We start from the raw sequence: 27,146 nt of genomic DNA on the forward strand, positions 1-27,146 counted from the left end.
ACGTAGTGAGAAGGTAAGAAATTCCAATGCATCACGTCTCCATTCCGCGAGTCTACTTAATTTTACACTGAAAACTAATGAGCTTCCCTGTGGAGTAATTCACTCCAATGCTTGAAGCTATGTGCATGATTAATATGTTAAGGCTATCTTCGGTTTAGACACAATCTTTATGAATCTCTCTGTTGGTGGAGCTTTACTGAATAACTGTTGAGTAGTGTCACTTTATTCAGGTGTAATTCTGGGTGATGTAAGTTGCACAAAAAGGTGATAGTTCTTGTAAGAAAAGTTTGATGTCATCACATTAACATACCACTGGAAGTATAATTTAATGTTTAGTTAACTCCAGTACTTTACTCTGAGATTCAGACAACCTATTAATTAGAAATCAGGGGACTAATTAAGGTATGCAGACACAGTTCTTCATTGGCCTTTCAGATGCCTGAGGGTGTCTTCAAAGGCCTGACCGATACTGCAAAAACCTGTGGGAGACTTGGCTTTTCCAGAATTAAAACCTGGAAGCTGGGCAGGTTACTCCAGTGTCCACAGCAATTCCATGTACTTTTAAGTGCCTGATTCACATGCTGAGTTTTAGGACTTTTAACTGAAACTATGCTTTCAGTAACAGAATATGTCATTATTCTGTGAGTAAATATGCTGGAGAGTGACTCTTCCTCAGGATTTTAGTGATAGGACAAGGAGTAATGGGTTTAAATTGAAACAGGGGAAGTTCAGGTTATATATACAAGGAAGATGTGCTTTACTGTGAGGATGATGAGGCACTGGCACAGGTTGCCCAAAGAAGTGGTAAATGCTTCATTCCTGGCAGTTTTCAAAGCCAGGTTGGACAGAGCCTTGGGTGACATGGTCTAGTGTGAGGTGTCCCTGCCCATGGCAGGAGGGTTGAAAGTGAATGATCTTAAGGTCCTTTCCAACCCAAACCATTCTGTGATTCTATAAGGTGTATTTTACCCATGCTTCCTTTCTTCTTTAATTCAAACTTCATTCTCATGTTTTGTGCATAGGAAGAATACAACTTTGATAGAAAACAATGCTTTCAAGAATTGAACGCCACCTTGGATAGCACTGATTCAGCTGAAGGAGAAAACATGGGAGGTTGGTGGCCAGAGTACACTTCACCTAATGCAGGTGTGATAGAGACTAGACAGTTTATTAAAGCATGCACAGCATCTGTATTTCATGTCTATTTTTGTTTTCAAATTCAACTAACAACCCATTTGTGGTGTATTCTAATCTTTGTGGAATTTTTTTGGCTTTCGTTTTATTTTTCATTTTAAAGCATGTGCGTGCTGGATGAACTGCCTAGTTTTGGTTCAGAATTAGAATACACAACCAAACACTGGAATTGGTTGAGCTTTGGTGCTTATGAAATACCTTCTGTGGCAAGATCATATATTTTTTAAGTTATGAGTCTTGTCCTGTGAATGTGTTTCCAATTTACATCACAGTTGTGTTGCAAAGCAGAATTGTGTTCCATTGCTGTATGCTTTTAATTTAAAAATCAAATTTGTATTTTTTTTAACGCTAATGTTTCTGTATTGATGATAAAGGCTGAAAATACATCTTATTAAAGTGGAGTAGACTCACTTGATACAGACCAGTTTGATTATCAATAATTGCTTAAGATTTAATCCTGTAATTACATGATTAACTTGAGATTAAAGGAACAGGAGCCACATGATTAATTGAGCCGCAATATTGTTTAGATAACATTGGTCAATGAGAAGCTTAACGTGAGCCGGGTTCAGTGTGCACTCACAGCCCAGAAAGCAACCATATCCTGGGCTGAATCAAAAGGAGCGTGACCAGCAGGTCAAAGGAGGTGATCCTGCCCCTCTACTCTGCTCTCATGAGACCTCACTTGGAGTATTGTGTGCAGTTCTGGTGTCCTCAACATAAAAAGGGCATGGAACTGCTGGAACAAGTCCAGAGGAGGCCACGAGGATGATCAGGGGCTGGAGCACCTCCTGTATGGAGACAGGCTGAGAAAGTTGGGGCTGTTCAGCCTGGAGAAGAGAAGGCTGCGTGGAGACCTCATAGCAGCCTTCCAGTATCTGAAGGGGGCCTGTAAGGATGTTGGGGATGTACTCTTCATTAGGGACTGCAGTGATAGGACAAAGGGTAATGGGTTAAAACTTAAACAGGGGTAGTTTAGATTGGATCTAAGGAAGAAGTTCTTTACTGTAAGGGTGGTGAGGCACTGGAATGGGTTGCCCAGAGAAGTTGTGAATGCTCCATCCCTGGCAGTGTTCAAGGCCAGGTTGGACAGAGCCTTGGGTGCCATGGTTTAGTATGAGGTGTACCTGCCCATGGGAGGGGGGTTGGAAATGCATGATCTTAAAGTCCTTTCCAACCCTAATCATTCTATGATTCTATGATTCTGCCAGGGTCTGAGTTTTTAAGCTGTGCAAGTTTATGTTTGTTTTTCATCACTTGTGGGTAATTTTGACATCTCATTTTTGGAAAGAGAAGACCTCAGGCATTTCCACTGGAAATGGTTGAGAACTGATTGTGCCCAAACCAGTGAGAATTGTGAATAAGAAGCTGAAACCATTTCTAGATTAAGGAATTTTAGTAGACCTTTCCTGAAATAACTTCTTCTTTGACTCAAGTAGGTTTACGGAGTGTGGTTGAAGAGCTGGAATTGGAAAGAAATCAACTGCAGGAACAAATTCTTTTTCTAGAAGAGCGTTGTCAAGATTTGGAAGATAGATTGCAGCTTCAGGGGAGAATGGAGGCTCTTCAGGTGAGCTATTATAGTGTGTAAAACCTGATGATATAAGAGAATCATTTTATTCTCTGTGTATTCTTGCAGTCTTAATGTGCAGTAAGACAAAACCATCAATTTGCAGCTAGCAAAAATGTCTAAAGCCTACTTTATACTTGATAATTAAGTTGCCAGAGAGTGTACATGTATTGTATTATGCTCTGAAGTTGAAGCTTTTCACTTCTGTTCAGCATATGGAGAGACTTATTTGGAAGTAAGCGTTATTATTTGTTTGACAAAACAGAGTAAAAGGCAACATGATTTTCATTATCCTATGTAGGGCCTTTGTCAGAAGGTCCAGAATTGGATTTTGTTACTACTGGCATAAGTCTTCCTCTTCTTACATCCCTCAAATTTCTTTCCTGTAAATGTGTGTGTGCATTATTATTTATATATACACACACATTTATAGAAAATAAACTGTTTAAATACAGGAAAATAATATTTCAATATTTTGATATGCAATCTAAATGCCAGATATCCAATTAATATATATTGTAAAATTATTCAAAGAGTGGTACAGTAAATATTCATCTGAAAAGTTATTTTTAATATTGCCTGACTGACAAGTTACTGTGTTTGAGTAAAACTCTTTCAGGCCTGCTGTAAGAGATCAGTTGTGTCATTTAGTGCAAATAAAGTTTACAGATTATCATAGATCTTCATCTGTTAAATTGCACATTAATGATATTAAGATGAAAGACAGCCTTATATTAATTATTCCTTCAGAATCTTGTAACAAAGCCTTTCAATACAGGTAACCTTTGGTGTAGATGAAGAAGGGCATCTATTGAGGGCGGTACAGGTGTGTTCTGCCTCCTCCAAAAGGCTAGCTTATTTTCATTAGTGGTGACAAGTTTGCCCTGTTTGTCTGATTTGCTGTTGATTCTGGGTATGTGTTTTGCTTTTGTGTTTGGGTTGTTTGGTTGCTGTTGTAAGATTTTTTGGTTTGTGGTTTTCTTTTTGAATTGGTGCTGTGGATCTGGTTAGAGTAGGAGATTTGTATTGTGTTTAAAAACGAAAGCTGTGTGAATGAAGCTTGCTTCTTCTTTCTTTTCTCCATAATTCCTCATATTTTACATTTCTGCAACCTGAAAAAATAGGCCAAAAATATTGCAAGTTTGGTACTATCTTCAAACCAATGAGGAAAGTGGTTTATTCAAAGCAGTAAGATAAGTGAGCTGCCTTAACACAGTCTTGAGTGTGTGTGTTGTTTTGGGTATACAGCAATCACCCTGGAGTTCCTACTAAAGGAGTTCTTTCTGCAAGGTGGGTTGCATCTATTTGACTAATATCACATCTGAACCTTTGATAGGAGTGTTGTATTTTGCACTGATATCTGCTAATGTGCTAGAATAATGGTCTCTTACTCCTGTGTAGGCTCTATATCTCCTCAAGAGTCAGATTTACATGACTCCAGTTATTTCATGCTGTTCTGAGTGTTTATATATGATAATGCTCTTCATTAATTTTTTGTTGCAGAATGAAAATGAACGTTTGCAAACTCAACTCACCCAAATACGCAACCAGCAAAAACAAGATATGGAAAAGCATCAGATTCTGATCTCTGGCTTGAATGAGCAGCTTAAAGGGTAAAATAAAGGATCTTTCCAACTCTGTACAGGATTAGCTTTCTTTGCTTTAAGCTTAAACTTGGAATGAGAAGTATACTCTTAAAACACCTGTGAAAGAGTTACATGGATCCTGCTTCTGATTACAGCAATGTTATATTTGTACTTGGAAGTTTAAATGGAAAATATAAAAAATTACTATTCTTTTAGGAAAATAGTTAGGGGCTAATAATTCTAGAAAGCTTAAAGCCAGCTTTGTTTTCAAAATGTCTAAGTATGTATTTTCTTTTTAGCCTAAGTGACAGAAATAGCTTCCTTGAAAATTCCCTTGGAGAAAAAGAACTGAAATTGTTGAGCACAACAGAAAAACTGGAACAAATTGAAACTTTGAGGAAAGTGCTTCAAGAAAAGGATCTTTTGAACAAAGAGCTTGGTGAAAAGTTTGTGCATACTGAGCAAAAAGTAAGTTTTATTGTTAAATAGTATTATTAGAACTGGCAAGCATTAGGCATAACTTTCTCCTTGTGTCCCAGCAGCAGTATTGCAGTTTTCCCTATCTAAGATTTTTGCTCTCTTTCTTTACAGTTTTGTCCATGTAATTGCTTTGCTTTAAGTTGGGTGTAAGGATTATTTCTTAGACCAAACACAGAGCTTTGCATGAAAGTATGTTTTATTGGGGTGATAAGATATTCTCATTTATTAATTTCAATATATAAACTTCACTGTTGTGTAAACTGAATATTATAACACTAACATCACAATTTTAATATAGTTCTATATATTTCTATCACATTGCCTTTTATTTTTAACACCAAGCTGAATGAAGCCTTAAAGAAATGCAGTGTGTATGAAGTGGAGAACACTGAGCAGAAAACAATCATCAGTGATCTAACAGAAAAAGTTGCCACACTGAAGGAAAAGGTAATTCATTAAAATGAAGAGAAGAAATGTTATGTTCTTTTGACACAGCCTATTTAAATGTCAGTAAAATAACAGCATCAACTGGTTAAAATTTCATACACTAAGCTTTCTGTATGCTGAAACAGCCTAAAGAATAACATGGTTATCTTGTGAGTATACAGTAAGGTACAGATTGTTTACTTTAAATGCTCATTCCACATGTGGAGTGTAACTTTCATTCTCCCTCTAACATAACTTTGAAATATTCTTGTAACATTATTCTTTTGATGTTTAGACTTTGAAGCAAGATGGCATGGTAGAGTCGATGCAGCTGGATCTGGACCAGACCAATGAAGAGCTTGACAAATTGAACACAAGCCACTTAGAGGAAAGATCTCAACTTATTCAAGATCTCCAGAAATGTGAAAGAGAAATTGATAATCTTAAAGAAGCACTGGCAGAAAAAGACAGGGAGATGTCTATGCTGTCTATGAATATGACGGAGTATTCTGAACAGGTTATCATCCTGAAGCATCAGGTGCAATGCAAAGAGGAAGAAATCCGAGGCATGGAAGAGGCTTTATCAAAGGCTGAAAGGGAAACTCATTTACTGAAAGAAGTACAAACAGCTGACGTAAGAGATGCAAGCCTGCAGATATCTATCCTTTCTGAGCAGAGTAATACAATGAGACTAGAGCTCGAAAGAATCAGAGTTGAGAATGAAGCTAAAACCAAAGAAAATGAGGAATTAATAAGACAAAGCAGTGAGAACAGCCTTACAATTAAGGATCTCCGTTCTGAAATCAAGGCCAACAGTGTTGCATACCATAACAAACTAGCAGAGTGTGAGTCACAAATTACTTTGCTGAAAGAGCAAATTAGTAAATCATCTGAAAAGCTACAGGAAACTGAGAATAAACAAAGAAAAGAAACTGAGCATTTGAAATCTCAGCTTGAGGAAAGCAATACTCTAAAGGAAAAATGGAATGATTTGCTTAAAGAGAAAGAGAGTAAAGCACAGACACTTGAAAATGAGTTAAAATCAATTAAAGATTCATACAACAAACTGGTTTTGGAAAATGCTAGAAAAGATGAAGAGTTGACTGAGTTGTCTAGGAAGCTTGTAGACCATACTGAACATCAGGAAACAATTCAAAAAGAGCTACAAGAGAAACGAGAGTTCATTATTTCATTAGAGAAGAAGCTTGGGGTTATGGAGCAGCAAAATGAAGAGACTAAACTTAAATTAACTGGAGAACTGAAAGCCAAAGAGGCATGCTGCAAAGAGCTTAATAACCAATTAAATGAAATACATAAACAGATAAACAAACTGGAAATGGAGGCACAGGAGAAAGCTTCAGCTAATAAGCAATTGCAGGCAGATCTTGAAGAGAAAGAGGGAAAACTGGCAGAGCAAATAAAAGCAAATGAATGCCTGAAAAAAATTATCGATATTTTAGAGAAAGAGATGGAACAGCTGATCAGTGAAAAGGAGGATTTGTCCAAACTCCTGGATGTAAAAGAGTGTGAATTGTTAAAGAAAATCCAGTCTGTGACAGAAATAGAGAATAAGTTATCCATTAGCACTGCTGAGTACGAAAAATCTCTTTCACTACTAAACTGTGATAAAAACACTCTGGCAAAAGAGATTGAACAACTTTCAGTGCTTGCCCAGCAAAAAGAGAATTCAGTTGCAGAACAGCTGCAGGAGAAAACAAAGGAATGTAATGTGCTAACTGATCAGTTGTTTGAAAGCAAGGAACAGACACAACAGTTGCAGGAGCAAATGCAATCACTTCTCATTCAGCTGAAGGATACTAGAGACAAAGAAATAAAAACAGAAGAAATATTAAATAATAAATTATCTGAATGCAGTAGCCTGATCCAAGAGCTCAGCCATAGTAAGGAAAAGAATTTACTACTGCAGGAACAAAATCGAAGCCTAACTTTGGATTTTGAAACTGCAAAGAGGTCTCTACAAGAGAAAACCCTTCAAAATGATTCATTATGTAAGGAAATGGAAGAGAGTAAGCTGTGTATTGTAGAGTTGCAGGATGAAGTTAAAAATCTTAAGGATGTAAAAACAAAGTTATCACATTTGGTAGAGGAAAGAGACCTGACTGTGAAAAATCAGGGTTCAGAACTTGAAAAGTTGCACAAGCAAGTTTCTGAAAACATGGAAGAAAGTACAGCATTAAAGAATCAGCTGCAGCTCTTAAGCAAAGAAGTAGATCAGCTTAGGCATGAAAAGGAGGACTTTGCAAGCTTACTGAGCACAAAGTCACATGAGTGTGAATTTCTTCAGTCACAGTTGGTACAACAACAGTCTGAAATTACTTCAGCAAGGCAACAGGCACAAACAGCAGCTCTAGAAAATGACAAGTTGAAAGTAGACATTGAAATGGTTAATGTTATGGTCATGAAAAAGTCAGATGAAATAGCTGCTCTAACTTCACACTTATCCCAACAAAGTCATAATATTTTAGAACTGAAGGACCAAATTGATGGCCTGGTGATTGAAAAAGAAAACTTAAAAATTGTCTCTGAAGAAAAAGAAGCTCTCCTTTCTGAAAAGGAGGCTTTGATTCAGCAAATGAAAGATAGTAAACAGGCAGGAGAAGGGCAATACATGCAAATCATTACCGATCTGCAAAACCAAATACAAGCCCTAGGTTCTGAAACCACCCAACTTAGACAAACAGTGCAGGAAAAAGAAAATGAATTTAAGAAGCAAGGCCAAGAATTACAATTATTAAAAGATAAATCTGAGGAGTCTAATGTACTTAGGGTTCAACTGTCTGAGAATATGGAGGTTATTTCTGACCTGCAGTGTCAGCTTAGAAATGCAACAGAAAAATCATCCCAATTAAACAATTCAATTATACAAAAGGATGAATGTTTAAAACAAAAGTTAGATGAATACATCAGTTTAAAAGCCCAGCTTTCTGAAGTACAGGAATCTTCTGTTTTGCAGGAGAAGCAGTTAAAGCTTTTAGCCTCTGAAGCAGAACAATTGAAAGTGCTTGTTTCAGAAAAAGAATTTGCCATCAATAATATTTCATTATTCAGTGAGAATTTAAAGACACAGCTTCAAGGGAAAGAGAATGAATGTGAGGTTTTAAAGAAACAGGTGGTAGAGCTGCAGGAAGCAAAAGTGACTTTACAAAGAGAAATACAACATCAGAAGAATTTAGTAATTGAGATGGACCAATCATTATCAGAAAAGGAATCATCTCTTAAGGAAAATGACAGTCTCCTCAAAACTCTGAAGGAGAAAGCAAAGGGAGATGACGAGAAGAGAGTTACAATTTCTGAGCTCCAAAATCAGGTACATGAACTAACACAAGAACTACAAAAATCTAAAGAACTAATCCGTGAGAAAGAAAATGCCTTTTTATCTCTTCAGGAGAAAATTGAAGCACAGAATGAACTAAGAACTGAGTTGAATGCAGCTCTTGGCCAAAAAGAAGAAGTTATTGCTGGACTGCGTAATACTTTAAAGGAGAAAGATGCCAGTATACAGTTGGCAGAAAGCAACGTTAATGTTCTTTCTAATGAGATAGAGGTTCTCAGAGAAAAACTAGAGAAAAGTGATGCAGCCATGAAAAACCTGACAGAGGAAATTCAGGAAAAGAATGAAAAACTTGGTATTAATCAGAAGAAAATTGATTCTGTCACTGCTGAACTTGACTCTCTTAAAAATGAACACCAAAAAGCACTAGACCAAATAAGTACATGGGGAGAACAAGTGCAGCAGAAAGAACTGTCTGTGGAGTCTCTGCGTGTAAAGTGCACTGAACAGGCAGATAACATAGTGCGTTTGAAGTTAGAGTTGGACAATGTAAATTCCAAATCATCCCAGGACTGCCATGACAAAGCACTTTTCATAGCTGGTCTGCAATGTCAGGTAGAGGCTTTAGAGAAAGAAAAAAATCTATTACAAGAAGATGTGAATAAACTGATGGCCGAAAACACACAACTTACTGCCTCTCAAAATGGTTTGCAAAAGAAATTGGAGGAGCTCCAAGAAGTCAATGAAAAACTAGAAACCAGTGAGAATTATTCAAGAATGCAGATAGATGCTGTCAAACTGCAGATGAAGACTGAAAAAGAGAAGTTACAGATGCAGGTCAGTCTGAAAGGTGAAGAACTTTCTAAACTAGAACTTAAGTTTAGAACTCTAGAACAAAGTCTACTTGAGTCAGAAAGCAAATGGGTGGCTGAACTTGATAGGGCAACTTTACAAAACAATAATCTTGCTGAGCAATTGAGCACTTTAGAAAGTGAAATGGAATCAAAGGATAGCAAAATCCAGTCTTTGCAGCAAGAGCTGGAGCTTATAAACAAGGAACTAACTCAAAGCTTATCTCCGTTACTTAGTAGTAGGCTTTTATGTAAAGAAAAGGCAGCACAGGCTTCAGATTCTGAACTGCAGCTAACTGATAGTAAAACTCAGTTGGAAAAATTCTCCACTCTGATAACCACTATTTTGAGCAAAGAAACAGAAGGAGAACAGTTGCAACTGGTGCTTTTAGAAAAACAGAAAGAGATAGACACCATGAAAGAGGAATTAAAAAGTGTGCAGTCACTTGAGAAGCAGAAGGAGTTGCTTCAGAATGATATTGAGAAGATGAAGGGCAAATATGAGTCTGAAATTGAATGCCTGTCAAAAGAAATGGTCACAGTGAAGGAAGCATTATGTAAACAGCAGTCTCTCCTGCAAGAAAGCAAAGAATCTTTTGCAGAAGTAAATAAGCAGGTTGAATTTCTTCAAGACAAGATAAATAAATCAGAAGAAATAGTAAGAACCAGTCAAGAAAAACTGCACATTGAAGGTAAAAAAGTAGCCAGTCTCCTTGAAGAAATGAGAGAAAAAGATCAACTCATTGAAAACTTAACTTCCCAGGTAAATCAGCAGAAGGATTTAGTTTCTGGCCTAAGCCAGCAACTGAAAGAAAAGGACTGTTCTGTTACTCAGATCATGGAATCATTGTCTAATGAAATGCTGAATTTTTCTGAGGAAAGAAATATGTTAAATACCAAACTGCAAGATCTTGAAGCTGTCCATAATAGTTCTGTAGGAGAGCTAACCCGAGCATTGCAGGAACTTGAGGACTGTAAGAAAAAACTGGAACATAGTCAGGTTACATTAAGCAGTCGAGAAGCTGTGTTTAAAGATTTAATGCATGAGAAAGAGCAGATGCAATTTAATCTTGAGAAAATGGGCAAGGAAAAAGAGAATCTTAAAAAGAAACTTCAAGCAGCATTGATAATAAGAAGAGATCTAATGCAAAAAGTTGGAAAACTAGAAAAGAGTGGTCAGGAAGAAATAGAAAAAGAGCAAAGAAAAGCAGAGGAGCTGTTGAAGGAAGTTAATGAGTTAACAGAGAAGCTGAAAGTAGTTGAAGTACAAAAGAAAGAATTTGAGTCTCATCTTGGAACTTTGAAGCAACAACTTTTAGAAAAAGATGCCAAAATAAGTGATTTGACTGACGTTTTGTCTTCTAAGGCTTCTTATTTAAAGGAACTTAAGGACAAGATTGCAGAACTAAATGATGTCATTGCTGACAAACAAAATACATGTGAGCAGAACCTAAAGTCTCTAGAAGAGAAGGACCGTGTGCTTGCTCATATGCAGTCTATGCTTGATGAAAAAACAAGTGTGTATGAAGAGGAACGTTCTCAGCTGCTCTTAGCTCTTGAAAAGGTGAAGTCTGAAGTTAAGAAGGAAGAATTGTTGAAAGATTGCAGTGCAGAAGAGCCTGGTTTAAGTGCAGGGGACAGAAAGAAGTGCCTGGATGCCAATATTGACATTAATATAATGAATCAATTAAAAGAAAAAGAAGCCTTACAGAGGGAGCTTCTGGTCATGGAAGAAGATAGGAAGACATTTCAGAAAGAAAGGAAAGAGCACATTAAACTTGCAGCAGATTTTGATGAACAAAAAAAGCAACTTGAGCAACTGAAACTAGAACATAAAGCACTCTGGGAAGTTCTTCAAACACAATGTAAAGAACTTGACTTGAATCACTTAGGGTACCCCCTTGTGAAAGAGCTGGCTTCATCTAAGGCAGTGATGGGAGAAGAAGAATCCAACAAACCAGGCAGCATTCAGGTTGCATCCTTTAAAGAGTCAGAAGACATGCCTTTGGTGGCAAATAAAGACACCGAGTTAATAGAGCTGCGAAATAATTATGCAAAACTTCAGGAGGAAACAGAAATGTTAAGGAAAGAGTTGAGAAAAATACCCATTGAATTTGGTGATGAAAGAGAAGAAACTGTCAACTTGCAGCAGGAACAATGTGAGGGCAGCTTGTTGGAGGACATAAAGCATCTGCAGAAGAAGCTGAAAGTGTATGAGGCTGAAGCTATAGACATTAAGACAGAGCTTGAGCGTGTGAATAACGAGAAGGAAGCACTGATTAAAAAAAGTGAAGAGGATTATAAGATGAGCCAGGAGAAACTGCAGAAATTGCAAAGTGAAGCGAAGAAGGAGGTTGGAGAAAAGAATGAGGAAATAGCAGCATTGCATTGTTCGCTTACGGATTTCAAAGATAAATTTGATCTGGAAAAGGAATTGTTAAACAAAACTATAAAGGAAGGCCAAGAAGAAGCCCTCCATTACAAAACAGCACTTGAAGAAGTGAAGAGTGAAAAAGAAAAACTACTCAGTTGTTTAGAAAAGTCTGATTTGGAACTAATGAATATGAAAAAGGAGGTAAAACATTTCAGTGAAGAAAACAAAAAACTTCTGACAGAGCTGTGCGTGCTGCGTGAGAAGGCTGAGATGAGCAGACCTGTGGTGCCGTCCAAAGAGCTGAAGGAAGATGATGATACCGAGCAAGGAAAGTTGCAGGGTAAAAGCGCCTATTTCCAACTATCAGAGACTGCTTGCTCTGGCAAAACTAAAGTGAGAGAAGCAACAGAATGTCAAATCCAAAAACAAATGCAGGTGGTTGAAGAGCCACTGGCAAAAACTGCAAATGCAAATGATTCTAAACCACAAGAGCAAAGAACTGTAACAGAAGAGAAGACCAGAGAGCTCCTTCAGAGAAAATTACAGGCAGCTTTAATATCACGTAAAGAAGCCCTGAGGGAAAATAAATGTCTAAAAGACCAGCTTGATAAGCTGATGTTGGAAAGAGAAGAACTGGTGAACAAAACAGGGATGCTTGAACACTTGTTAGAGCTTGGTAGAGACAAACAAAGTTTAAGTACTGTTTCTTCATTGTCTGAAGAGGAGCGCCTTGCTTCTGAAAATGCCAGATTGCTGACTGAAAACGAAAACCTCACTGCAGCTTGTGAAAGTCTTAAATCGACCATGGAGACTATAGTTCAGGAAAAAGAGGCCTTTTCTTTCCAACTAAATACCTTAAAAGATTCTCAGACAGTTGAATTAACAGGATGGAAGGCTAAACATAGTGAATTAAAACAGGAGTATGAATCACTTCTTCAGGCGTACGAGAATATCAGTAGTAAAATAGCAGATATGAGGCAAGTTATTGATCTCAGTAGAAAAGAGAAGCAAGAGGCTATTCAAAGACTGAGGGAAGGAGAATCTGAGAAGGAAGCTCTTGAGAAGCATTTACAAAAACTTATTGATGAAAATGAGGTTATTAAGAATCAGCTGAAACAACTTGGAGAATCCAAGAAAATGGAAGTTGACGAGTTACAAAGTAAAGCAGAAAGGCAGATACGTGAGCAAGAGGCAAGGATGCAAGAGCACCAAGATCGTCTTCATGAACTCACCAAACAGAATCATCAGCTAATGGAGGAAAATGAGCAGCTGAAACAAACTTCTGAAAACTTAAAGCAGGCTTTAGAGAAAATTCAGAATGAAAATTACATCCTTCAGAACAACATCACTGTAACTAAAGCAGCTTTGGGAGAGCTCCAAGTTCAAATGGAAGTGCACCAGAATGATACGCAATCTAAAATCAGTGAGGCGTTATTGGAGAACGAATCATTATTAAAGGACATTAATGAGTTAAAAGATAAACTCTCTGAAAAAGAGCAAGACGTGTTTGTCTTAGAACAAGAAAGAAATGTAATTTCAGAAAAGGCAAAAGAAACTGAAAAGTCTTTGGACCACAAAGATCACTGTCTAACAAAGCTGGACATGGAATGTCAAAGGCTTACCCAAGAAATTGTTAGCTTGAATGAAAAAGTTAAGATTTTAGAGGATGACAAATGTCTCCTACAGGAAGAACTAGAGAATGTACAAGAAAGTTCTTACAAAGTAAAGAATGAAAGAGAATTTCTTGAGACAGAATTGCTTAATCACGTCAAAAAGGTTGATCATCTTACTGACAGAATGAAATTGGCACAAGTACAGAATAACTTGCTGTTACAGCAGCTGGAAGAATTAAAGGCAGAAAAGTGTAATGTGATCAGAGAAAAAGAAGAACAGCAGTTACATCTTGTAAAAATATTTGAGGAGAAAGTGAAAAGTGCTCAGAGGGATAATAATGGAAGTAAAAACAAAACAAAAGAATTGCAAGAACTGTTAAAGGAGAAACAGCAGGAGATCAACCATTTGCAAAAGGATTCTATAATGTTCCAGGAGCTGATCCTGGATTTGGAAAGATCTGTGAAACTGTCACAGGCAAGAAGTGAAAAATGCGAAAAGGACTTAAGCAATATGTCAGAGAAGCTTGCAAAGTCCAATGAAGAAATACGGCATCTTGAGGGAAAGCTTTCCTCCCAGGTGAGCTTATTGGATCAGTCAAAGAATGAAGTGAACAGGCTCACAGATGAGAATCTAAATTGGAGAAAAGAACTTAAGAAAAAAGATGATGAACTACAAATTCAAAAGAGGGAATATGAGAGACAATTGGAATTTAATCTTCAGCAGTTAAAATTGGTTCACAAAAGAGACTTTTTGAATCTAGAGGAAAGACACGGTGCCCTTGAGAGAGAAAAAGATAGAGCACTTAGTGAGATTCATGGTTTGCAAGAGGAAATTAACATGAAGGATTCTGAAAACAAGAAACTTCAAGCAGATTTGAATGCAGCTTTGGCACGATTAGCTGCTTTTACAAAGTGTATGTCCTCTCTTCAGGATGACCGGGACAGGGTAATCACTGAAATGAAAACCTGGGAAATGCAGTTCAAAGAGATCATCCAAAAGAAAGAGAAACAGGTAGAGGACAGTAATAAAAGAATAATATCTTTACAAGATGAATTGAAAGAGAAGATCACTCAGATTCAAGAACTGAATATCAAATATTCTGTGGTAGAGGAAACAAAGGATGAATTGTATTTGAGGCAAAAATCTGTTGATAGACAACGCCATGAAGAGCTCTGCAGAATAAAGGAAGAAAATGCAGCATTTCTGAACAGGCAGCAAGAACTGGAGAGTGTTCTTCAGTCCAAAGAAGAAGCTTTCCAAGCACTCCTTAAAGAAAATAATTCTCTTCATCATCTTATAGAGAACAGTAAAAGTGCAGGAAAAGAGATAAAAGTGCTGGAAAGTAATTTTACCAGACAGGAGCAAGAATTGCAACAGCTTCTAGCTGAGAAGGAAAAACTAAATGCTGAATTGCAAAAGCAGATTACCATTTCTGAGCAAATGAAGGTCATGCTAAATAATAAAGACAAGGAAATTTCCTTACTCATTTCTTCAAAAGGTGATGAAATCTCTGACTATCTTAGTCAGGTACAGACTCAACACAGAAAACAAATCCAAGAGTATGAACTTCAGTTAAAGTCTTTGCAGCTGGAGAGGCAACAGTCTGAGCAGTCCTGTCAGAGGATGGAAAATGAATTGAGAAGTCTCCAGGTGAAAGCAGACAAAGCAGGTCAAGATAAGGCTGCAATTGCCAGTGAAATAGATGCCTTGAAAAAATCAATGTCATCTCTTCAGAATGATCGGGATGATCTATTTACTAAATACAAAGAGCTGGAACATCTTCACCAAGATGTCTTGAATCAGAGGGACAACCTTATAGTTGGCAATGCAAGTGAGAATAATGCTTTGAAAGAAGAATTGAGGGTGCTTCTTAATCAGATCGATGATCTGCATTCTGAAAACGCAATGCTAAGCGCACAGCTGATAAAGTATAGGGAAGATCTTAACCAAGTTTTATCTCTGAAAGACCATCAGCTTAAAGACTTACTTAAGCAGAAATTGGATTGTATTAAAAGCCTTGAACAAGAAAAATATGATCTTCAAAAACAAATAAAAGAAATGCAGCTTTCCAGTGAACTGCAGAAGGATACTGCTGTATCTTTGGAACATGAAAATAAGAAATTGGTGTCTAAAGTGAATGATTTAGAATCTTTAATTGCATCACTAAATAAACAGAAGCTTGTGTCCAAATCTGGAGAGAAGCTGGTAACTAGTGGTAGTGTTCAGAATCAGGAATGTGTATCAAATGGACAGGATGGAGAAAATCTTCAAGAACTCCAGAAATCAAGAGGCAGAAATACTAAGGGTGCAGATAAGGAATACAGTAAGACTCTTCTGACACTTGAACATGGGGATGAACCTGATGCTTTTCCAACAAAGATGATGCTTGAAGTTCAGTCTCAAAATAGTGAGCTGAGGTCCCAAAACGAGGCCTTTGGGAAAGCAATGAGTGCTCTGCAAAATGATAGAGATAGGATAATAGAAGACTTAAAGGTACTTCAAAGCAAATACACATCTGATCTCCAGACTGAAAAAAAGAAAGGAGATGAACTTGAAGCTGAATTGGATGGCTTTAAATCACATCTTGTCACTATGCTCAAAGAAAATTCTCTTCTGAATCGGGCTATTTTTGATGCTGCAGATAAGGTTACACTTGATCAGATTGCTGCTGAAATTGAAAAGCTCTGTAGGACGTTAGTCAGTCGAGATATGGAGGTTAGCAGGCTCTCAGCTGAGTGTGGCAGTTATGTTCACCAGATTGAAGCATTTTCCAAGGCTATGGCCAGTCTTCAGGATGACCGAGACAAATTGCTGCAGGAACTCGGCAATCAGAAGGTAACTTCTGAAACAAAACAGGGCACAGCTTCATTTCCCATTGGTTGCAACAGCATCAGTGAGCTAAATTCTCTTAAAAGTAATTTGGATATACCTCAGAACAATAGGGGAAAGTTGGTAAGTTTTCATTTTGTAATGTATTTCTTAATGCAGAGAATGCTTAGAAACATGGTTTTTGGAGTTTAGTTTTGTACATTATGTGAGTGCTAGGAAAACATTGTGGGATTAGAAACACATGCTTACAATTTGGGGAGTTTAGGTAATTATGCTGTTAAACAGGAGCAAATGGTGAAAAAACATCATTCTGTAATTGGAATTCTAGCACTACTAAAACTTCAACCAGACTGTTTTTTTGTTCCTGTTCACTAATCATGTTCATTAAACATAGGCTAAAGAAGGAGCCAGCCTTGCAGCTGTTGAAATATCAAAACTGAAGACCAAGGTTGATGATTTGGAGAAGGCATTGCATCAGACAAAAGCCTTCCAGGCAGAAACTGAACGAGAGATTGCATCATACCAGAATGAGCTTGCTGGATTAAGGTATAAATGTTAAATAGTACATGTGGCTCTTGTTTAGAATTCTTTGGTGACTTCAGAACCTGACATAAAACTGATACAAACCCCAAATTATGTATAATTTAGCAGGAAGTAGGATAAAAATATTTCTGTAATGTGTGAAATCTCCAAATTCGATTTCTACAGGGTTGTCTGTTGGTGGTTATCCTTGTATCTTTATGTAATGGTCCCCTGGTTTTTGTCAAGTTTCAAACAGTCTTAATGAAATGTTTTTTCTTCTGTTGGTGACATGGAACTATAGTTTATGAATCTTATTTCAGTGCTTGGTATCATGTTCTCTTCTCAAAGTAACAATTGATATGGCTGGATATTTCCTCCCCCAAATTTCTCTATTTTAAAAGATGTCTGAGGTGTTACACATGTGTCCCAATAGCATACTGAAAATTAAAGTAATTTCACATTTGAGCATTAGTTTTGTAGATTCAGCACTGTTCTGGCATCATCTTTGACAAATAATGTGACACCTTGGGCTTAATAACTGTGAATGACTCATAAGGGCTGCTTCAGAGAAGGCAGTAGGCATTTTTAAGTGGCACTCAGTGGAGGTTTAGACTCTTGTTCAAGCTTTTAACATCTTGCGATCGGTTCAATGAATATTCCTTGTCTGAATTTGAGGCCAGTAGTTAGCATCCTAGTGCCTTACTGCATTTTACTATCCATAGAGTAATTTCTAGATCTGTAATTAAAGTCTGTGTAGATAATACCTGGTTTATGCTAGAACTTTTTAGGGGTGGGGTTGTAGATCAAAAGGCCAGCTCCAGATTTACCTTCACAAATGTGAGCAAGTTAGCATGAAATATTCAAACTGCATTTTAAACATGTAGACTTAACCAATGAACAGCATTAACAGTCTTTTTCCCTTTTTTTTCCCCAACCTTGTCTTAAATTGAATGCAAAGGATTTAAATTGCTTTTATGCCCTTTGAGACATTGCCTGTGCATGACAGCAGATTCTGGAGATGTGGTATGCTTGTTTGTTTCAGTGTTCTGAGTCAAGGGGTATTCCTTTCCAAGCGTGTGTGCTTACAGTAAGGGTGACTGGCTGCCTTGAGCAGCACCCTGCACAATTGTGACCTAGAGCTGCTTTGTTGAACAACCTTATTCTTTAACTAGCTGAAGTATTTATTGCATTAACAAATATTAGTGTCTTTGCAGCCAATGAACTTCTCTTGTCTCCAAGCCAACAAAGAAAATGTGATGTTAGCACTTTCTAGCTTTTATTTTCTGACCTTTTTTTCAGCAGATCTAAATTGAAGTATGATTTGAGAATTATAGAATCATAGAATCATAGAATAGTTAAGGTTGGAAAGGACCTTAAGATCATCCACTTCCAACCCCCCTGCCATGGGCAGGGACACCTCACACTAAACCATGGCACCCAAGGGTTCATCCAACCTGGTCTTGAACACTGCCAGGGATGGAGCATTCACTACCTCCCTGGGCAACCCATTCCAGTGCCTCAGCACCCTAACAGTAAAGAATTTCTTCCTTATATCCAGTCTAAACCTCTGCTGTTTAAGTTTCAACCTGTTACCCCTTGTCCTATCACTACAGTCCCTAATGAATAGTTCCTCTCCAGCATTCCTGTAGGCCCCCTTCAGATAATGGAAGGCTGCTCTGAGGTCTCCACGCAGCCTTCTCTTCTCCAGGCTGAACAGCCCCAGCTTTCTCAGCCTGTCTTCATATGGGAGGTGCTCCAGTCCCCTGATCATCCTCGTGGTCTCCTCTGGATTGTTCCAACAGTTTCATGTCCTTTTTATGTTGAGGACACCAGAACTGCACACAATACTCCAAGTGAGGTCTCACGAGAGCAGAGTAGAGGGGCAGGATCGCCTCCTTCAACCTGCTGGTCACGCACATATAGTGCTCCATATTTGAATATAATGCTTTGAAAATACCATTATTTATTTCAGAAATAACAGTAAGTACAGCTTTATCATTTTTCTTGAATTTTGTACATATATCATCATTTAACATTTAATATTTTGTCTAATATTTTATGTTCAGAATGGAAAAAGACCTTCTGCTCTCAGAGTCTCAGGCTCTGCGAAATCAATGTCAAATCACAGTTGCTGAGAAGGACCAACAGATTGCACAACTACAGAAGCTACAACAAGACATGATTGTGAAGAAATCAGTCTCTGCTGGCAGCAATTATCCAGTCCAGGTAAACAAATGAAATGTAGCAGGAGGCACAAATCTACTTCCATCAATTTATTGTATTAAGTTTGCAGCTTGCTTCTCAGAAGGACATGATAGTAAAGTATGGAATGTATGTCAGTGTTGCCTGGGCTGAAATCAGTAAATTGGAACTATTCCAAGCAAATGAGTTGTTAAAATCACTTTTTAATGCAGTCTGATACATTGGTCAGCTTCTTTTAAACAAAGAAAAATAATGAGTTTCTCAGGCATTGATAAAATAAGGGAGGGAACACACTGATGTGTAATTTAATGATTAAAAAAGTGGAAAGCACCTTCATAAAGAAATGGGATGGTTGTGAAGCAAATGTGAAGGTCGTAAACCAGTAATGGTTTCATAGTCAAAAAGGAGTAACTTTGCTGTGGTTACATTTTAAGGTAATTTTATTTGCTTGTTGCTGAGTTGGTAGTAGATTACTTAAATAACTTTTTAAGTTACTATCTCAGATGACTTGAATCCAGAATATAATAGGAAGAAGTTGGGGGGAAAAACCCACAAAATGCTTCAGCAGCAGACTAAGTGCTGATAAATAGAGACACATAAGTGAAGGAAGTAAACCATATTCCTTTTTATTTTATTAAAAACATTTTAGTTGGTCGAGTTTGTGTCTCACATGCAGTTCATTTTCTGTGATGAAAATAATGAAGTTGTGAATGCTCCATCCCTGGCAGTGTTCAAGGCCAGGCTGGACAGAGCCTTGGGTGCCATGGTTTAGTTTGAAGTGTCCCTGCCCATGGCAGGGGGGTTGAAACTGGATGATCTTAAGGTCCTTTCCAACCCAAACTGTTCTATGATTCTAATAAAAGCTATTGAACAGTAATGTTGGGTTATGGAACATCCTAAGTGGTAGAAGTCTTCATTTCATGATTGCATAGGAAAACAGATCTCGTAAAGCATTAGAGATTGCACCCATCCCTCCATTATTGGAGAGCAATATTAATAAATAGAACTGCCAGAGATTAAGAAGTCCAAAGCTGTGAATCAATGATAAATTTGGGTGGGTTATTTTTCTTTTCAAAATGGACTTTCAGCTTTAAATTCATATTTACAAAATAGCTATTCTTCTATGAGTCATGACTACCATATACTATTAGTTTGAGAGGTGTTTTGTATTCGTCTGCCTCTTTGTATTCCACACACACACACACCCTTTTTTTGTGTGCTTCACTCAGTTTGCAAATTTAAAAATTAAGTTGGGTTGCCTTTCAAGGTAATTTAAATTGTTTTTTTCTTCTGTAAGTTGAAGTATTTAGGTCGAAAACTAAGGGTTTTTTAAATATATATAATGTAGAACATGGGGGGAGTTTAATATATATAAAGTCTCTTGCAAATGTGGTACTAACTTGGGAGAGGGACATGATCTTGTGAATAGGAAATTATTATGTAGTCATATATATATTTAGTGTTGGAGTTTTATATTATTTAGAGAACTCCTGTACCATTTTCCCTGAATGTGCTGATGTTTTTTAAGGCTTTAGAAACTGTCTCCCTTGCTGGAAGTGCAGCTACACCAGAGGAAACCAAACGTATCTTAGCTGAAAAGAATCAGCTCCAGAATGAACTGCAGCGCTGCCTTCAGGAGATACACCAGAAGGATCTGCATTTCCAGCAGATGAATTCAAAGGTAACTTAGAACAGTTGTGATCCTAAATACCTCATATGAATTTTATCTGGTGTCAACACAGAAACATTGCTAAACTGACGGTGTCCTGTATGGTTGAAAGTTAATCTTTAAAACTTAGATTCTTCAAAAACAACCCTGTTGGCTCAGACTAGAAATTGCAAACTAAACGTCAGTATTGTCTTTCTGTCAGGCTTTCCTGACTTGTTCTTTGGCTGAGAAAGGTTTATTGAATCTGTATTCTGAAAGACATCGATGTGGCAATGCTGAACTTCTGCTCAAAATAGAGGAATTTTCATTATAGACAAGCAGATGTCTGTCTTTGTTGGAACAAGATGTTTGCTATCTCAGACCATATTTTTCCTTAGAAATTTTATGATCGCTCTGGTGGGTGTTAAGACAGTCAGAGTGTGTGTGTGTCCATGTGCACAGAATGTATTTGCGTTCAGTTTTGTTTGTAAATGTTCTTGGAAATTCCCTTAATGTTTCTCTCTTTGTGTAGCCTGGTATTCCAAGTGAAGTAGGTTTACCTTTCATCTGTCATTGTGTCTGTTTTCAGTCCTTCACTCAAACATCTTATAAACCTAATAACCAATTTAACCAAACTTCAAAACAGTATAGAAATCTCAGGCTCCTACAAGTGAAGGTGTTTGGATAATGATACCCCTATTATGGTCTGGTTTTTGAAAATATATGAAAACTCACTGTTGAGCATTCCTGGACTGCCTGGTGAACATGTTTATACTGTCAGCCTTATTTGGCTTTATATGTTATCCTGAAGTAGCAACTACATATACTGTGTTTTGCCAGTTGGTGATAGCATAGCAAACACATGGAGGAAGGATTTAAAATCCTGAGTTTTTGTTTTGGGCATATTGGTGACAGGGGAAATCAATACTCAGGTTTTATTATTTCCACTGTCCATAAAGTATTGAGGTAAATATTACTGAAAAGTCACAGAATCATAGAATGACAGAATAGTTTGGGTTGGAAAGGATCTTAAGTTTGTCTGGTTCCAACCCCACTGCCATGGGCAGGAACACCTCACAGTGAACCATGGCACCCAAGGCTCTGTCCAGCCTGGCCTTGAACCACTGCCAGAGATGGAGCATTTACCAATTCTTTGGGCAATCCATTCCAGTGCCTCACCACCCTCACAGTAAGGAACTTTTTCCTTATATCTAGCCTGAAATTCCCCTGGTTCAGTTGAACTTGTTACCCCTTCTGTTATCACTACAGTCCCTGATGAAGAGTCCCTCTCCAACATCCTTGTATGCCCCCTTCAGATACTGGAAGTCAACGCAATTTTGAAACTAGTACACACTTGTGTCCAACAGCAGGTCTCAAATCTGTTGTAACTTCCAGGAGGAAATCATTGCTAAATTTTATTTATTTAAATGTTCATTTCTTTCAGGTTGTGCAGTCAACAGAAGAGAATGCTGTCTTGTCTGCCCAGCTGAAGACTCTTTCACAGACTCTAAGAGATAACCAGCTTCGTTACACTGACTTGCAAAATCGTTACTTAAGACTGGAGAGAGAGTATCAAACAATGCAAGTGACATCTTTCCAAGGCACTGTTCAGGTAACAAAATATATGGAAGTGGGTTTAGTTGGTTCTTTTTCCTCCTATGCTTATGCTTTTCTTGTTTTCATGCTAAAAAATGAAGTAAATACTTTCTGTTGTACCGATTCAGTACTTTTGCTAGTCCATGATCATAGAATCATGGACTGGTTTGGGTTGGAAGGGACTGTAAAGACCATGATGTGCTGGAAATACATGTCTTTATTGTTGTAAAGCTGGTTTTGAGTTTTCATTTAAGGGAGCTGTTTATACATGGTTTATGTTTCATCTTGTTTTGAAGTACCATCTTTTTTTAATTGATCTACTGCCTTGGTTATTCAGTAACAATCAATATAGTACCCTAAAATATTATATAGATACAATATAAAACAACCTTTACTCTTCCATAAAGAGAAATAAACCTGAAGAACAACTGTCAAATAAAAAATAGATCACAGAGTGGTTTGGGTTGAAAGGGACCTTAAAGCTCATCCAGTGCCAATCCCCTGCCACTGGCAGGGCCACCTTCCACTAGACCAGTTTGCTCCAAGCCCTATCCAGTGTGGCCTTGGATGCTGCCAGGGATGGGGCAGCCACAGCTTCTCTGGGAAAACCTGTGCCAGCGCCTCAGCACCCTTACAGGGAAGAACTTCTTCCTAATGTCTAATCTAGATTTAACTTCTTTCATCTTAAAGCCATTCTCTGTGTGTCCTGTCACTACATGCCCTTGTAAAAGCCCCTCTCCACCTTTCTTGTTTGCCCCTTTAGGCACTGGTAGCTGCTCTAAGGGCTCTCCCCAGAGCCACCTTTTCTTCAGGCTGAACAAGCCCAGCTCTCTCAGCCTGTCTTCAGAGCAGAGGAGCCTCTGAGCATTTGGAGATGATCAGAGGAAAATCTGGAAATGAATAGCTGCATTTCTTATGCAACTGCAGTCAATGCTATGTTATCTGGATGTGTAGATGCATTTCTTCCACTTCAGAGCTTGCTTTGCTGTGCAGCATGCATGTATCCTTCAAGTCCTGCAGCACACACAGATATTATTCTTCATCAGCTTTCAGTTAGAAAACAGGTTTGGAAGATTGCAGCTCCAGAAATGAAAAGGTTAAATGGCACAAGGAGGGGTTTGTGCCACAGCTTCATGGTGCTTATGGCTTCTTTAATTGAAACAAAGATTCTTAGCAGTTAGAAAAATGGTGACTGGTTTTTCTTTTTCCCCCTTTAATATTTCCTAGGATGAAACTAGAGCAGAAGTTCCCCCTGGAGCGCCACGGGAAAGATCTGCAGTTATTGTTGAAGTAGACAATATGGAGCTTAATGAACTCAGAAAAAGGTCAGGATTGAGACATGTATTAGCAATATTGTTTTCCTGACAGCTGTGTTGTGAGTGCAAAAGTAATGCTTTTCTATCCCTCTAAGACATTTTGGGGGAAAAGGGAAAGAAGTGGATTTACAGTGGATTAGATGGATCATAGTTGTACTTTTGAATTGTTATAATCTGCTTTTATTTGTGGTTTGGTTTTGTAAATATACTCACTTATTGGTGACTATTTCAATATCTAATTAAATTTCAATATCTAATTAAAGATAATTAAGTATCACAAAAAAGAGCATTCCTTAATAAAAAAAGAACAAACAAGTAATTCTTTAAGTACATCAGATGCTGATCTCACGTTTCATTTTGTCACAGGCTTGCAGAGACTGAGCAACAGTATGATTCAGTGCAGCAGGCACTCACGCAGCTGACAGAAACACTGTCAGAAGAGAAGAGGAGGAGAGAAGCTGCAGAAGAAGCTCTTGGGCTCTCCGAGGAGCGAAGTAACAGGTAAAATACTCCTGGTTGTTAAAACATGGTGTTTTTCCTTCTGAAAGAAGAGTGACTGCAAAATGTAATTACTGCTTTCCTTACACTTTTGAGTGTGTGACAGTTAGATTGCTGCATTAAAACCTTATGTGGGTATGAAATAACTTGCATGTTCTGAGTGCCAAAGCCATCTTTCACCTCTGCTTCCCCTTGGAAGAATGCATGGTAAGGTTTTCATTTACACTATGTCTGGAGTAAATGCAAAGCCTACTACAAAACTGGAAAAAAGAAGGGTCAGATTTTTTTGTTTGCCTTTTGTTTTTAGAGAGATTACTGGTAGGTTTTCCTAGAGGTGTTAGATTTCTAAGCAACTAACAGAACAAATAGAACAAACAACTAATAGAACCTGCTTGTGAGTCCGTGCTACATGAAGCAATGGAGACTGTGTTAAAAAGCTAGGTTTAACTCTATGGCCTCAGGTATTGGACTCAGTAGTCAGGGGTATTTATTTTCTTCCAATTTAGAAAAAAGCCTCAAATATAACAGCTTTAGCACAACCACAGGTTAGAGTCGAAATACCATTATCCACCTGCCTACATAAAGTGTTCACTGTTGCCATCATATGAAAATCACTATTTAATCAGCTAGTGGTGATGTGGGTTATTCTGAATAAGTAAGCCACCTTGAAAGTAGATTGTAAGTAGAGAGTGAAAAAGACCTGGCAACATAAACTAAGTCTTCCTGCTTTTTGTGGGGACCTTGCCCTAGTAATGTATGTATACAAAACAATGTTTCTGATGTGAATTCAGTACTTTAAAAGAGGAGGTAAATCGGTACTCCACTGTCTCCCCTTATTTTTAGATTTGAAGTAAGCAGTTACAGGTCTGTACCTAGTGAATACACTGTTCAGATGGAAGCAGAGGAGGAAAGGGAAGCCTTAATCATCAATCCCAGTGAACATGTTGTTGTGCGAAAGGTAAGTGAATGAAAGCTCTTAAACCCTTGTGTTATAAGCTACTTAACAGAGGTGTGCATATTGTGTGCTGGTATTTGCAGGCTAGATTGATAACAGCACACCTGTCTCATGCTACCCCTTTGTTTTTGATGTGTTCCCTCCACTATATCTTTGTTTCAACTGTCATTCATTCTTGGGAGTGCAGATTTCCCTTCTGCATGATTGGAAGTCACTGATCTGGGCTTGTCCTCTACACATAAACACAGGCATGAAGCAGCTGCTTGCCTAATCTGCCTTGTCTCTGAAAAGATGTGAAGTACTCTTTTATCCTGTTAGTATCATGGGGATATATGGGCCATAGAGGCATCTATTCTGAGTAGTAAACTACTGCTGAAACTACATCTTACTGTAAAAATGTCTTAAATTTTTTTCTGTTTGAGTTGTGGATGGTGAATGAAATACACACAAATCCATGCCACAGAGTATATTACATCTGTCCAAATTAAAACATGAGTAACCATATTAATATTGCACGTGTGGCCATTAAATAAAATGTGTATGCATATAATTATGCATTTTCATCTCTAGTGTATGTATGTAATTACATAATACACAAATACCTTCTGTCCATTCCTTTCCCCTTTTATTTCCTTTAAATGATTTATGTTGCATAATATATTTTGCCTTTAAATCATTTCTGCTTACAGCCTGTGCTTTGGTACCCATTGCTGCACCAGAGGCAAAAGGTTTAGAGTGGCTCAGAAATCCAAGTTACAGTGGAGCTTCCTTTCATCTGTATTCATGAATACTTACTGGATGCTTTTTGTTTCCTAACCAGATGAAAGGAGGAGCCCTTTCCATCCGAAGATGGCTTCGAGGGCGAAGTCTTTACTGTTCTAAGCTGCTGACCTCCAGAGCAAAATCCCGCTATTTATTCCTCACATACCTGGTTACACTACATCTTGTTGTTTTACTGTGCCTCACGGGTGTTCTCTGAATACACTGCATTTTCTTGGGTAGCTTACTTTCCTGTAGGTAATGGTGTGCCAATTCAAGATTATAGACTCTTCACATGCTGCTGTTAAGCTATGCACTGGACACAGTTGTATATATTCTTGTTACACTACATGAATCTTGAGCTTCTAAGCAGAAATGTGTGTATATCACAGTTGCTCCAAAGTTGACTTGAATCACTCTTTACCAGTGGAATATTATATTTGCTAAGGGGAAAAGATTTCTCTCTGCCCTATAAAGAAACTGCTGCATACAAGTTATTTAATATTGTTTGTGAGTACATAATGATTGATTACTACTGAATGGGTTGTAAATGATATCTTTTCTATATAAATTTTATTTTAAGAGTTAAAACTATAAATTTTAAAGGAATATTCAGCTATTACTGTTCACTGGCTTCTTGATTATAACAAGGAGTTTTATAGAGTGCAATAAAGGAAGAACTACTGGATTTTTGATTTAATTTTTTTGTTTGGGTGTTGTTTGGTTTGGGGTTTTATTTTCTGGCTGAAAATAAAAGAATGAAGAAGGTTGTTCTGTGGCTGTACAGTTTGTAATGGCTATGGTAAGGTGTGCAGATACGTGTGTGGTAAGGAAGCAAGCCAATGATTAAAAGATTCAGAATTGAGATGACATGAAGAAATGTCTTCAACTTCTTACATTTCTTTACTGTTGGTTAAAGGTGCAATTTCTGTATTTTTTTTCTTGTGATTTTTTGGTTGTTTAAATTCACTTTAATTTGTCTTGGTGGGTTTAGTTACTGCTGGTCTTTGGAGCAGAATTACTCAGCTGCTCAACACATGAAATTCAGCCTGACATATTTTACACGTTTGGGCTTCAAAGTACAAATGAATAAAGGATATATTTTCAACCAAGAGGCTGTAGAAAGCAGGATTTACATTTGGTTGCTGTAGACAGCTAATGGTGTTATGTATTGCATATTAATATGTCCATGTTTTGTTACAGTTTTCCCTGAAACCCCACAAATATTTCTCTCATTCAAATTAGTTTATTTGTAAAGACTGTGGCTGCTGGAAGGTGGAAGGTTGTTTTTAACCCTTGTAGTGTTGTTTCCTGATGCTTCTGCTCTCATCTGTATAAAATGGAGATAAAATCAAAACAAGCAGAATCTAAGGGAGCAGACTCACAAAAGAAGAACAGCCGTTTGGTTTCCAGTTCGGTAGACTAAAATCTTGA

General features: G+C 37.7%; 1 protein-coding gene across 1 annotated transcript in view; it reads left to right on the forward strand.

The window, feature by feature from the left end:
- The window catches only part of LOC101873032 (golgin subfamily B member 1-like), a 45,912-nt gene extending 19,261 nt beyond the window's left edge, over window positions 1-26,651 (forward strand). Inside the window, exons 16-30 of the mRNA XM_031053545.2 lie at window positions 1,023-1,146; window positions 2,634-2,764; window positions 3,543-3,590; window positions 4,268-4,377; window positions 4,650-4,818; window positions 5,173-5,277; window positions 5,552-16,339; window positions 16,611-16,762; window positions 18,805-18,964; window positions 20,469-20,621; window positions 22,033-22,200; window positions 23,412-23,509; window positions 23,867-24,001; window positions 24,842-24,956; window positions 25,774-26,651. Coding sequence (XP_030909405.2) covers window positions 1,023-1,146; window positions 2,634-2,764; window positions 3,543-3,590; window positions 4,268-4,377; window positions 4,650-4,818; window positions 5,173-5,277; window positions 5,552-16,339; window positions 16,611-16,762; window positions 18,805-18,964; window positions 20,469-20,621; window positions 22,033-22,200; window positions 23,412-23,509; window positions 23,867-24,001; window positions 24,842-24,956; window positions 25,774-25,932 — 12,615 coding nt within the window. The 3' untranslated portion in view covers window positions 25,933-26,651. The remainder of the gene's footprint in view (window positions 1-1,022; window positions 1,147-2,633; window positions 2,765-3,542; window positions 3,591-4,267; window positions 4,378-4,649; window positions 4,819-5,172; window positions 5,278-5,551; window positions 16,340-16,610; window positions 16,763-18,804; window positions 18,965-20,468; window positions 20,622-22,032; window positions 22,201-23,411; window positions 23,510-23,866; window positions 24,002-24,841; window positions 24,957-25,773) is intronic.
- The last annotated feature ends 495 nt before the right edge of the window (window positions 26,652-27,146 follow it).

This window comes from Melopsittacus undulatus, chromosome 4 (assembly GCF_012275295.1).
Source record: "Melopsittacus undulatus isolate bMelUnd1 chromosome 4, bMelUnd1.mat.Z, whole genome shotgun sequence".
Taxonomy (NCBI): Eukaryota; Metazoa; Chordata; class Aves; order Psittaciformes; family Psittaculidae; genus Melopsittacus; species Melopsittacus undulatus.